At 39.0% G+C, this 14,196-nt stretch overlaps 1 protein-coding gene across 3 annotated transcripts in view; it reads right to left on the bottom strand.

Annotated features, from left to right (window-relative positions):
• LOC124217059 (putative fatty acyl-CoA reductase CG5065) overlaps positions 1–14,196 on the bottom strand; it is a 41,632-nt gene that overhangs the window by 4,566 nt on the left and 22,870 nt on the right. Inside the window, exons 1-2 of one of the 3 annotated variants that reach the window (XM_046622310.2) lie at positions 4,760–5,397; positions 1–348 (exon numbers count right to left, since the gene is read on the bottom strand). In XM_046622310.2, coding sequence (XP_046478266.1) covers positions 1–348; positions 4,760–4,957 — 546 coding nt within the window. In that variant the 5' untranslated portion in view covers positions 4,958–5,397. Of the gene's footprint in view, positions 349–4,759; positions 5,398–14,196 lie in introns of those variants that run through there. The other 2 variants (XM_046622309.2, XM_046622311.2) reach the window with 2 other exon arrangements.

Here is a 14,196-nt window from a genome sequence, read left to right as displayed (position 1 = left end):
CATTTCCAAAAACTTTATCGGGTCGCACGGAGTCGGATATAACTTTTCTTCCACAACGGCGTGCCTGACGGTGCAGTTGGCATAGGCAGTCGAAACGTACACCATGACTTTGCAGTTGGCCATTTTTTTGGCCAAGTTCAGGACTTGCCTGGTACCCTCGAGATTAATTCTGATTGCCAAGTCCAGGCGTGCTGCAAATGAGATGAAAGCCGCCGCGTGGAAAACCAAGGTGCACTCAGACACCAAAAGTTTTCGATCAGTTTCGGAAAGTCCGAGTCCATCTTCACCCACGTCACCTTCCATCACTTGCACCAAATCCAATCTGCTGGGCTGAACATCTGAGAACAACTGCGTTCAAGGAAAAATCGTGAGGAAATTTTCACTAATATATAATAATTTATAAATAACAACCAAATCATCAATCAGGCACAAGTTCGAACTCGGTAGACGCGATCAAGGAAACGTATTTAATTTATTTCGCCCTTGAATCTGACGTATCCTGCATGTTGACGATATTTGCCAAGGCAAGTGCCTGGGACGAGTTATTGTAGGAACCGATACTGCGATGTGGGCATTCGGTGAGTTCAGTGAACATCCCAGGATCGCTTTTACCCAACTTGCAGGTAACACTACCGTTCATTCTGTGTCAAGGCTCGATAACCTCGACAATTTAAATAAAGGCTTCTCGATATGCAGAGTTGAAAACAAGCAATAAACACGCAATTTTAATCCAACTCGAAACGATGATTAGACACATTCTCGCACGCGTTTAATAGTTTTGTAATACCGAGCAGTTTCACTTTCCGTATAAAGTTTAATTTATTCAACAACCGTTGCAATTGGACCATATTGACGTGTGCGTAATAGCAATCAGTGTTTACTCATGCAAATAACGATTCGCAAACTTCTGCGACAGGTCGTCATTACCAGGAGTTTCCACTATATAATCAAAAGTATAAAAGTAAGGATTTAAAAAATTTTTTAAAAATAAATAATGATCTGTACCGAATACTGAAGAACTAATTATCTGAATTTGACAATTGCCTCAATATAACTCTTACACCGTAGAAAAAATCTCATGCAACACCTGCCAGGCAAAGTTATACGTAATCGTGAAGAAGTGCTACGTCATTATTTAGTCAGCACCTTGTTTTCGTAATAGAAACAGACATCAATGCATATTGATCACCTGGAGGCAATTTGTTTTTTACCTGATTACCTTTCGACAGAACTGATTCTGTGCCTTCATATAATTATTATGTAAATCTGCAACAGCTTACATACTTTTTCGAGGCTCGTTGCAAAGGTCACGTAATCCATTAACGCTGAGTATTGACATTTCTCTACGAGATTTAGCACTTTTTTTGCATCCATAATACTCCTATAGTAAATCCGTGAAAGAAATTACAAAATTTTAAGAAGGTAATCCGCATTTGTCTCGAGGAACTAACCGCTCGCCAAGTACGATTGATTTATGTGTTCTGTCGTGAGCATCGATAAGCTGCGTTCAACGGACTTTTTATATTCGCATCCGCGTGTGCCGCCGTGAGTCTTTATGGTTGAGAGCATGATTGAAGTGACAGAATTACAAGTAACTACAATCAAGACACGGTACTTTGTCACATCGTTATCGCTTTGCGACTATGGCTGTCTCTTTACATGTAAGCGTAAGCGTTCGATTGTTAGATCAACTTCCCTAAAAGATTTATCAGCTAATGAATTAATTTCAGTTGAGCATAACTCGATCGCGTAGATATTCCACCGAGTATAATCAAAGTTCGGTAAAAGAACAATTAGCGTGGTTGGGAGAGTCATTCAACCCAATATAAATAAGGTTCGTGTACTTTCTCGAAAGAAAGAGAGACGTTGGAGTGGCGACACAGTTTTGGTACAATGATCTGCGGTTGTCACAGTGTTGGAAAAAACTACAATGATCAAGATCGAATCGGTCGTAAAAGACGGGGTGCAACATGACCGACAAACCGGAACTGCAGTTTTGCAAAAATTTTTACTACTCAGAATATCTGTGGAAATTGGAACATTTCGTATTATTTGGCACAAAGTTGTAAATACGCATAGTGTTTCATAAAGAATTGTTAATTTTCATTAGGAATTGTATTGTCTTGTAAATTTGTTGCTGAAAAAACACAAATTTTCATGAGCAGCTACGCATATTTACAATACTCTGTGAAAACAATTTTTCTGAAAAATTCTACCAAATGTTAACAATTTCTCTAATAATTCGTAGAAAATCATAGAAATCATTTTCACCAGGGTACACAGACCACGGTATCATGCATGCGACACGCGAAAGGACGGGAACTGGATGCTTTCTAATAAAAATCTAAACACGTAAATTGAATGGTGGAGAAAATTTCACCGGATGCTTCAATTGTTCAATCATATTTACGTCAATTGTACAGTGCGAGGACAGGTGCTATTGGCGATGTTTGTCAAAGGATGTAGACTGCAGCAAGCCGTCTATACCAACGAACACGTAACATCTCTCTCAAACCAATCAAAAACCCGCATTTGAAAGTATATTTATTATACGGTACGTACATACGTCCGTATACATAATGTGCATGAAGCGACAACGAGCGAATAACGGTATAGGAGTGGAGAAAGTCGCGCGAGGTTAGCTAATTTTCGAATCAGTAATATCACCAACATTTCTCTAATGGGAAGGCAAATTGCCGAAATCGTAGCCTACCGTTGACGGAAGAAAGAATAAAAAGTAAAAAAAAATGGATTTTTCCTACCGGAGCGGTGGACCAGTTTAGCCCTGAACTGCCAGTCAGGCCTTTGCTCGAGTAGGTCAGTTGGACGAAGGCCGTTGCACTGCCCTTGTACAAAAACACCTTCTGTCTGTGTCTACTAGACGTGTAGGTACGACGTATGTCAGGAGATAGGGTACGGGAGTGCCATTGAGCGGGATTGAAAAAGGCTAAGGACGCGTAAAAACTGTAGGTATAACAAATATATTGTTTTTTGTTTCTGGAAGGTGTGTTACGTCCGAAGGCAACCTCGGATATTACATCTACGGCATAAGCGGGGGTATAATTTCAGCATGGAAAGTGTGCAGCCTTGCTGATCATGGTTACAAAGATCACCCGATATGTATCCGGTAAGATAATGTTTGGGAGGAAGATGCGACTACACGGAGAGAAAAAAGTCGTTGAGTCAAAACAAAAAAGAAGAAGAGAAAGAAGAAAAATGTTTCGATCAACCGAATGCGACGATCACGGCCGGCAAAGTAAATGGTAAACGAAAAATAGGTCTGTTGAGTAAATTACTATTTAATACAAAGACGAGGATGTACAGTCGATGAAATATTAAGTTGAACGACCTGTGTTTGTAGGTATAGTCAACATGAAATTCATTTTGTTAATCTGAATGTCCTAATTTTTCATCCAGCAAATGTTTGGTCAATGCACTGATCATATTCTGTTGGTTTCAAAGAATCGAAGTTAACAGAACTGAATATTCAGTTGTAAAAATCGCAGCTAAATTTATTCGTCTATTCGTGATTGTAGATAGAGATTCATTGGCCTATTTTCACGGAAATAATTTTCTTCTTGTTTCGACTAATGGATACATTTGAATCAACAAAAGTATTTGCAGTTATTAGAATTATAATTATTCACCCGGATAAACGAAAAAAAATGGTATCTACAAGACGTAGATTTTTTTAGACTGAGAAACTTAGTTTGTTTCTTCCAATCGTCAAAAGTTCCTGACGGAAGGCTCATTTAGTTCATTCAATCACATACTGAGAAAAATTTCATTTGTCATAGTAACTAGAAAAATTCACCAAAACCGGTATCGTTAGAAAAACTGTTTGAATATCGTTTGAATGACGAAAAACGAGGTACGCGTAACCATTTTGCGCTAATGTCGATCATTTTTTTTGTAATTATAACGCAAAATCAGTTTGTGAGGTTTACTCTGCTCTTTGAGTTAAATAAGGCCTTAACATCAATTTATTGTTGCACAAGCATTAAGCTTTCGCAACAGTCACAAGAAAATATAGTAGCATTAATCATAATGAGAAAGATAGTAACGGATACTAGATTTTCTGATAACAGCTACATAACTAATTTTCATTTTCTACCTAGAACTATATTTTTCAATTGTGGTAAAAAATGAAAATAGTTGAGGACTAAGCGGTAACCGGAACTAAAAATTTCTCTCAGTGCACGTATTCAACAATGTATATAAATTCGAACGGAAAGGATAAAAATCATTTAGTTTGACGAAATCAGTTTCTTTACTAAATCACACGCAGGGGTTGATTCGAGAGGGTAAAATTTGACTCCGCGAAATACCCAATTCTTTGACGACAAAAAAATATTTAGTCGAAGCAATTGCACGCATTCGATCGCAAGTATCCCCTTCTTCGACCGGATCGTTGAATCGACGCAACAAAACATTGTTTGAAACTGTCAAATTCTCAATCAAATCAACCGCATAGTTCTCAAGTAACTCGTCCGGTTGATTTGACTTGACAGAATTTGTTACGTCAACTACGTTACATTACTTACGCAACAATATTTCCACCGACTAAATCGACTCGGTCGATTCGACGACTTTTTTCTCTCCGCGTCGGCAGACGGAGCCGTGCGGCCGTGGCCATGACTTTTACGCTTCCCGGAGATGTTGTGGGCACTTGCGAAACCTCCGCACTATACCTACGACGAGTTCGGCTACGAGGTGCGTCCATGCACGTGGGCGAATGGGTGGGTGGAGAAAAACTTACCTGCGATGAAAAAATGTCCTTGACACGATCCCGAGGGTCGGTTCCACGCCGGCTCCTCACCAGGAGGCAGACCCTCCTCGGCGGCGATGCGGCGGTCAGGATACGCTCCAGCAAAACGCCGCCAACGAACCCGGTCGCACCGGTCAAAAATATCGTACTATCGGATACGAGCTCCTTCAGCGAAGCCGGATGTCTCATGTTGGCGGTGCACTGTCTTCTAGGTGATACACAAGAAGCTTCGAGCCTTGGCACTTACTAGCGCATAACTTGCTCTCGTAACGCGGTCTTTGAAAGTGATTCTCTCTTTCTTACCGCCTATCGCTCACCGCGACATTGTGACACGTTTCCAAATGCATCGCCGTCAGCAAATTCCGATGCACGTACGGCAACGGCTCTGACGATTTCGACGCGTTAAGGCCCCAAACTTGCCAAATTGGCACTGAATTTCTCGTCATCTGATATCCACCAATCCGCACGCAACACCGGCGTATGTATGTTTCCCCGAGGCAGGTAACTGTATCTATCTCTCACTCTTCCCCTCTGACTTTCGGCTCTCTGACCCAAGGAAATGGTGCCTCCGAGTCCACCAACGGGTTTCACGCTCTCCCTCGCTTGCCTCTATGAATAGGCCTAGGCAGCTACGTACACGGATACAAACTAGCGTCGACTCCTAGCAACGCTCCGCAAATTTCCAAGATTTACCTAGTTTCCGAGAGGCGAGGAAATAACTCTCGAAATCATTATTTGCACCGTGCCAACAACAGCACGGAGCAATTTTACGATATTACGAATACCAAAGTCATCGTCTTACTGACGCGTTCCGTTTACCATCCGCACACACGTATATATATATACGTATATACGTGTGACCCCTTTTTCCCGGATCCTTTAATTGCGTTGGCAATTTAGGCCACGTAATTCTCGCATCAGAAGACTTAAAACGCGTGGTAATACAGCTAGGGCATTCACACCGCAGATTAAAATTGAGAACCTGATTCTGCACCATTCTGGATAATTGTACTTATACAACTCGGTGTGACTCCAGCTGCCGTGAAACTTACTCGGAAGTTCATACGTACTATAATTTACTTTTTCTTCATATTTTTACTATCGAGTAACGAAATTGACGGATCAAAAGCGAACAACCGGATGTTGCTCAAGTACACCTCACCGCGATATTTGTCTCGCATGATTATAAACAAGCTACGTCAACCTCCGATCAACTTTCACTTGGAATCGACCGATTCGAAGACGGTCGGTGGTATCGTTGGAGAAAAAAAATTTCTTCAACCGCTTAAGACGAAAGTAATTGACGGGTGGTGGCACGGTAAAAAGCCAAGTAAGGTTCATCGTTATACGTGCCGTGATATTACAAGCTTATGTTTATTATAGAGTAAAAATTAAAACCATCCGGTCCCAAATCCCGTCGACTCCCGCAAGTCCCCACAAAACGCAGGTAAATTCTGACTCATGAAGGTCCCGTTATCGCGAAACTTCCAATGGCGACTTTACCGAGGAAAGTAGCTTTGTCTGTGACAATGTTGCAATTTATAGACAAATATAACGTTATCAACGCTTTCACTTGCAATCAAAGCTGTTTTGAATCGAAAAATTTCAAGAACCAGCTGCGGACAGAACAGTTCGTGACAATTTTACTGGGAACTGCGGAGGTGCGCAGCATTGACCGACAAACATTGGCTCATCTTATCGTCTGTTTGAGTGCTGGTGACGTTTTCGTTCCGGTGAACTTTGGAAGGTGTCGGAAAATTTTCGTAAAGCTGTAGAATAATAACAACTTATACGGATCCGAAACGGCGCAACTAAGTCCGGCAACTTGTAATACCGAAAGCGAAGCAATTTCCAGCAACAAATTAAGGCAAGCGCCCTACAGTCCTGATGAAACATTAAGCTGGATGTTACTATCGTCGGCTCTCTTTTCTTCCATGACGGTAATAGAAGGCGGGCACGAGCATCGCGGGATACGATTTACACCATAGAACCCGAGGCTATGAGGTGTCTGACAGTCTCTCCTCTATAGAAGGCTAGTGAACCGGTCGCGAGACTTTCGCCTATTGACTACAAGAGCGTGGCGATGTGTGCAATATAATGAAAATATGTTGTATTAACGTATCCTGAGCGACGCGCATATATACCTATCTATGTAGGTACGTAATACGTGTAACGTTATACAATATAGCCGGGTATAAAGAGTTCAATATTCAGTTAAACGACGTGCAAATTTTTCACGCTTCAACAACTCGACAATGATATCTAAATCACGAAGGCCAGCCGTTGCTAGAGAATCCCTTCGGGCGGAATCGACGCCATTGCGGCTTAACGAGCAGCAATAACGATGTTATTGAAAGCTTGTGATTAATATGCACTCGTCGGATTTCGAGGCTTTTTTTCAATGCCAAAATTAGACGGGGCACTGGAACACGATGATCTTGAGAATTTTCAATGTTATCATCATCATTTATTTCGACGTGAGATCCCGGTGAGCGAAAGGAACTTGGTAGTTTTCTTTCTTTTTTTTTTGCCACCATTCTTGACCGCTATTAAATGGTAAAGGAGTGTCGACATGGTATTATTGACGAATGTTGATTATTAAAAAATCTCGTCACTCGCGAGAACGAAGGTCAAAACGCAAATAATTCGTAAAATCACCATTTGAATCAGAATTAGCACACTTGCAATTAATTAGCACGGTACAGTAATTGATTCTAAGAAAATTTCTGTTCAGTTTATTTCGGTTAGTGAATAAATTGTCATTAACACGATTACAGTGCAGCTTGCGCAGCGAATTACTTACGTAACGCGTGTTTTGTAATTGTAGCAAATTTATAATAACAGTACGTTACTTGCAAATCGAATGTGCTTGCTGCAGCGATAATATGTACATTATACACGAACATAATACAACGAGTGAAATGATTATTCGACCTGTTGCAAAACTTGTGTAAAATAATCGTATGACTTTACAGATTCAATGCAGATAATTGAATGTAAAATATTACATGTTTGCACTGAAAAGGGAAATGTATAACATTATAAACGAGAGGAATAATAAATTTTTCGAAATCTGCGCGTACGTTATTGCTTGGCACTTTATTTGTTTTCATAACGAAATATTATATCAATAGAAAGTGTGATGTATAAAATTGCGTAAGAAATTTTCTTCGGTTGCGTAACTGCAGCCTAGCGCGTGTATGAAGTTTTATAAAATATACCTCATCCAATCCGGTTACGGCAAAGAAAAACAGCACGACAGTCGGCATGATTATGGGCGATGACCGAACCGCGGAAAAGGATCGCACCAGCTGATATGATATTTAACAAATTACGAAAACAATACTTTATACTCCGAGTTAACGTTCCTCTCTTTCACTTCCCTTTCTTTCCTTTATCTAATCGCTTTTTATACGTATCACACACTGACTTTTGTACGCATACATTTCGAAACGATCTTCAACAAATACGCGATGAATACATAAATTCTCTGTACACGTCGAATGGTATATTTTCACTATACTTAGAACACGATGTTTTTGCCCTCTCGTCCATAGCATTGAAAATAAATTAATTAACGAAAGAATCAAACAAACCGAATACGATAGACCATCTTTAACTCAGAGCCTAATGCGATACAAACGAAACCAAGTGGCGGTCGTTTTCTACATTTAAGGCAGTAGTCAGACTCTCCCGCACGCCGAAATTGGTCAAATGGTTTCAATTTACGCAAAATTTGTGACAAACGTCCCAAATGCATTCAAATTTCAATAACGCGCAAGAATATTGTAGAATAAATATTAGAGTGAAACGACAGAAAAATGCTTACCCCGAAAAGTAATAAATAATGAAAGCAAGTGAATTTACTTTTCGGTGTTTCCTGCGTGAAGTTCCATCACCTAATTACATTCCATGTGTATAAAAAGTAGGTACATCTTGTTTCGAAGGACTCGCAGAGACTCACATGCTAGAAAAAGTACATCACGCCAAACCTTTGGCAACCTTATATTATATACACGCAACACGATTAATGTAGACGATGAGATATACGTAGATTTCATTCGGTGACCGTTACGTCACCTGACTACTTTCTTAATCAAAACCAATACATAAAGTCGGTTAAAACGGAAGTGAGCGTGTGATGTACGAAATTTCGTCATCACCATCATCGCGGCTGCAGCAACGAACTAAAAGGATACGATGAATTTTGAAAACGATTTTTGATTAATTGATCGATAGAATGGAATTGTACCAAATCACGATTCAGGCACATACGTGTTTTTCGCGCACTCGTGCGATCATTTATCATACTAATTACAGTCGATTACCGCGTCGACTTATTATAGACAGAAGGAAGCATTAGTCACATTACGCGTAGAAGGTGGTTCGACGATTAACACTGCACTCATTCAAGTAGAAAGACGTTCATTCGTCCAGGATTTTAAATTATAGCCAGAATATAAATATATACTGCAAGTTGACGAACGTACTTACAATTAAACAAGGCCTTTTACGCCTCGAGAACCATAGCCGAAAGAGCAATAAAATGATCGGACCACCGTATTAAATAAGTCTATTGATCTCGAATGCAGGATTACGCTTTCGCGACTGTGCCATTGGGTAAAAACGGCAAATTAACCTGTAGCTATACATACTGGCTACAACCACATCAATTTTCGAACACACCTCTGCATTTGTACAGCAATATAATTTATTCGAGCAAGAATTTTACAGCGAAATAAAATTCACGATTATTCTCGTGAATTTGAATTACCATTATTCATAAAAATACAATCGCACAGTGTCATTAGTCCTTGTATATTAGGGGCCATTCAAGTGTTAGCTAAGGCATTTATTACAAATTCCCCCCCCCCCCCTAGTGATAACGATTAGTAACGTTTTCTTGTTTATTAATTATTAATACACATTAACATGTTCAGTAAAACATGAATCCACTATTTATTGCGCATTAAATATGTTATATATGGTTTTTTTCTTAAATACATGCAATAAACATTACATTTGCTAAGATGTTATTACTGAGCAATTCATGCATTATTAACACTGTTTTTTAAAGAAAATTTTTTACTATTTTCAAGGCGTGTTGGCTTTGAGCACGCAGTTAGAATTTCCTATGTCAGCTAACGCTTGTCTGGAAAGCCTATTGCTATAAGGTAACATTTGATAACGTGTCGCTGAATGGCCCGTTCCCCTGTTTTAGCGTTATCTAATGCTTGAATGGCCCCTAATAATCTGCAAACCCCGGCAAAAAATTAATTGGTTATCAAAAATAGTATGTCGCTAATTTTTCAATTGTTTTTCCAAGCCATTTATCGACGACAAAACAGAGAATTGAACGATGGTAATGTTTGAAAAACTTGCAAGCTTGATGCAACTGTCAAATTATGCATTTACAATAAATTCGGGAAGAAATAATGGAGCAGAGGTATAAAAAGTCCCAACGCAATTTGTTGTGCCCATAAAATTGCCAATAAATCTTCGTCTTATATTACACGTTGAGTGACGAGAAATTATAGCAAGTAAATGGAAAAAATATATTGTGAGCCCGAATAGTCGTTGACATCCATGAGGCTGCGAGCACCCAGAGCGAAATGGTCGAAATGTGTTATGGAAATCTTTCGACTGCGTAAAAACAAGTTTGAATGCTGCGATGCAAATGTCGATTTAAGAGGCATTCATGGGTGTCAAGTTGAGTGTATAAATCCATTACAAGGTTATTTTTTTTAATGAAAAACCCGCACGTCAGAGCCCAGTAATCAGTTGAGATGTCATCAGGTCTCGATTAAGCATATAGTTCTCAGTCGGCGATTAGGCAAATTATTCGCAGCTGCATTCCGTGTGCATACAATGGGACCTTGCGGTCTAGAATTTTCGAACAATCGATTTTTTTTTTCAATATTTCGAAAGTATAGTATCTTAAGAATATACTGTGAAAATTTGGTAATGATATTCACAGTATTTCAAGTTTTATAGCCCATTGAAGGTCGGCGCGAAAGTAAGTAGAAGGGTCGGTCGGCTCATTGTCAGTGAATGGTTCCGTTGTTCGTAGAAAAGCAGCTGCTACCTGAGTTGTAGTGAAAACATGAGAGAAGAGTATGAGAAGACTGAAGGGATTTTTTTGAGAAAATACTTATTTGAAATTTTAAACGCGTTTATCTCGAAACTACTTTTTCTGTCTTATGTTGATCATATAAAAAAAATTACTCGACCGATTCATCTCAAATTAAAATACGTTATTAAGTACACTGGCAGCTATCGCAGGGACTAAAACGAAAATTTTACATTAAATATTTATAATTTTCTTATAAGCAAAACATTGTTAAAATCAGGCTGTTTTCCGACTTCTAATTTTGACAATACACCATTTTGTCATTGTTTTTTTTTTTCCATTTTAGTTCCAGCGATAGATATACTCATAATAATTAAGGGTCATTTTTAATTTTTTGATTTCAGATAAGTGAAGAACCAAATCGATTAACAGCAGCAAGGTCAACTTTTTTCGAAGGGACGACTTCAGCACCATTTTTAACATAATAAAATTTTTTTTTCTTTTTTCAATTTCCAATTTCGTAAAATTTATAAGTAATAAAACATACCTATAAAATTTAAATAACATTGTTCATTTCTTTCATTAAAAAAAAAAAATTTGGAAAAGCAGTCAAACTTTCACCCGCTAGACCGCAAGATCCCCCTAACTACACCCGACAAACGTGCATTCAGGATTGCATTCTCTAGAATAATAATTAGAAGTGCAAGGCTGCGACGATACTTTGTGTTACAAATGTGCGTAGTAAAAAATTGAATTTTCTTATAATGTACAGTTGCGGAATCATGGCGAATTTAAATAAAAAAGGTTTTAGATTGTAGAAATGTTCTTGCGGATGGCTGGATGGTTACAGATATTTATGTATATACCGGAAGTTTTCGCTGGAGGGTACCGGCACGAACTACAATGTTTCGCCCAGCATTGCCAACCTATCAGACGAATATTTCTTTTAATGGCGCCAAAAAAATTCTTTAGATTTCCTATTTAGATCGCACCACAATAATTCTTCATATTTCTCATTTTCAAGAGTCATGTTCGACGGTATTGAAACTGAATAAATACGGGAACACATAATATACTTATTTTGTTCGCTTTATAACAAGGACAATTTTCCTAGCAATATATAATGATAATTATCGAACGAAGTAACAGAGAAAGATTTATATCCTACAATCTGAATTGTAAGTATAAAGATATCGGGAACTTTTAGGTACTTGTATAACATGTTTTTATTTTTAATATTTAGGACCACCAACTTGTCAAATAAGTGCGTTTGAAAATTGAATAAACTATCTGATTGGTGCGTATTTGTTCAGTAATTCTCAGGAACCTCACAACTGGTTGATTTTTAATCTGTTGTTCCGATTTCACAGATCATACTTAGAGATTTCACAGTCTTGAGATTTCTTCACAGATCTTCAGATTTTCTTTACATTCCGGCCTAACCGACAATATTTCTTAATAAGAAAACAACTTTTCTTTTTTGTTCAAATCGACTCTAAATTTCTTTAGATCTAAAGAAATTGCTTCAGGGTTGGCAACGCTGGATTCGCCGGCAGACAGGCAACCGAAGTTACATCTTACACCCAGCAAGTACCCAAGATGTAACAACGGTTGTCTATTTTCCGGCGAAACGTTGTTCGCGTCGGGACCTTTTGCAGAAAACTCCCTACATGATGTAGTTCGATGACGGGCAGCAGCTCGTGGATTTTCATGAGAAAACGTCCTGCCGCTTGATGACAACTGCTCCGTAGTTTCGCCCAAGTTGGCAAGCTCTGCCGCTACGTACCTACTATTAGATAGTACTCGAGTTTCGCAAAAATCGAATGGATACCACGTGGAGAGGAGGGTGCCAGGAGGTGACTCGAAGCGGAAGGTTGCCTAAGCGTGTCGTGTGTTATGTTATGGCAGACGGCACCGCATTGATTGGGAAATTTTATGACGGGATTGAGGACCTCGGCTGTGCGTTGGATTTTGCTCCTGCATGCGAAAAGATGCCATGATTACGTAATGCCACGCTGCTATATCGCAGGGTAAACAGAGTAAGTACGATACTAATGAAAGAATATCCGCAAGGCAATTAGCGAACCTGCGGAGTACAAATGCTGCCGTGTATTACTCGCACGAAAAATTTTATCCCACGACAGCATCCAATAATACTTCACAAGGACAATTCGACGACGTGTTATTATGACGCGGTCGGAAAAATTTGTATACGGTGACGATGGTCAGGTGACACAAGCTCAATACCCTGGCAAATATTTGTCACGATATATTAAAAGGTGCAATTTTGCGCACCGGACAATTCACAGAAACATAAATTTACACTTATAATTCGACTAACTTAGATGCGGTGATGGGTTACTCCGGAAATAAATTATCTCATTTTGGATGGTGAAATGCGTTATATATTTATAGTTTCAGGCTGTAACTGTTTTGTTAAAAGCTTTGTAATTATTGATGAGCTCTAAGTAGCGAATCGCAGACGTCATTGCGAATAACGCGTCTCGTTATGATATTACATTTATGCGTGCGTAGACGATAGTTCACCTGTGATGAGAGCAAGCTACTTGCATGCTTTTGTTTGCTCTTACCTATTTGTTTGTTGAAATATTACGCTCGCATATAATGACCCAATGCGTACATATGCAGGGTGATTCGGTATGCGGGGACCATCGGGCACTCACGGATTTCTTGCAAAAAAATAAGACTAAAATTACACTTGACAATTTTTTTTGAAAGCAATGGCTTTCGACTTAGAGGCGATTGAAGTTCACCGATCAGGCCGCAGATGGAAGATCGTCGGCTGGGCGAGAGGATGTCGTTTTTACAAGTTCGTTTCTACAAATTCTTTCCTACAAGAAATTAGATTTTTTAAATAGATTTCAACAGATTCGCTTTATTAGACTGATCAAGCCAGCGTCTGCCTCATTTTTCTGAATCTATGATGGCAAGTTTGCCCAAACAATCCGCGCCCTCCAGTTGTAATCAAGGTATATTTCCGTATACCTAATTCCAAAAACGATTTCTTATCCCCTAAAAAAGGAGGTGTGATAGTGCAATTAAGGAGCAAGAGATTACGACTAACAATAAACGTAATCAACTTGCACATGGATATGTGCATAAAAATCGCAGTTTCCTAGTTATCCAGTTTTTCGACTGGTTCGAAACTCGGGAATCTTAACCCATTTTTTGATTACTCTGCAATTCGAATTTCCGAAAAGTTAATATTGCACATTAAAATAAAAGGGGTTCTAGTTTGATTTCCAAATATGAACGCGAGGCTGAAGGTAGTAACGTTAATGTATCGATACGTTAAATCAAAAATTATTATTCTGCATTATTAGAATACCCGAAGAAG

This window comes from Neodiprion pinetum, chromosome 4, assembly GCF_021155775.2.
Source record: "Neodiprion pinetum isolate iyNeoPine1 chromosome 4, iyNeoPine1.2, whole genome shotgun sequence".
Taxonomy (NCBI): domain Eukaryota; kingdom Metazoa; phylum Arthropoda; class Insecta; order Hymenoptera; family Diprionidae; genus Neodiprion; species Neodiprion pinetum.
The sequence above is the reverse complement of the archived record's forward strand: the minus strand, read 5'-3'. Positions and strand labels throughout refer to the sequence as shown.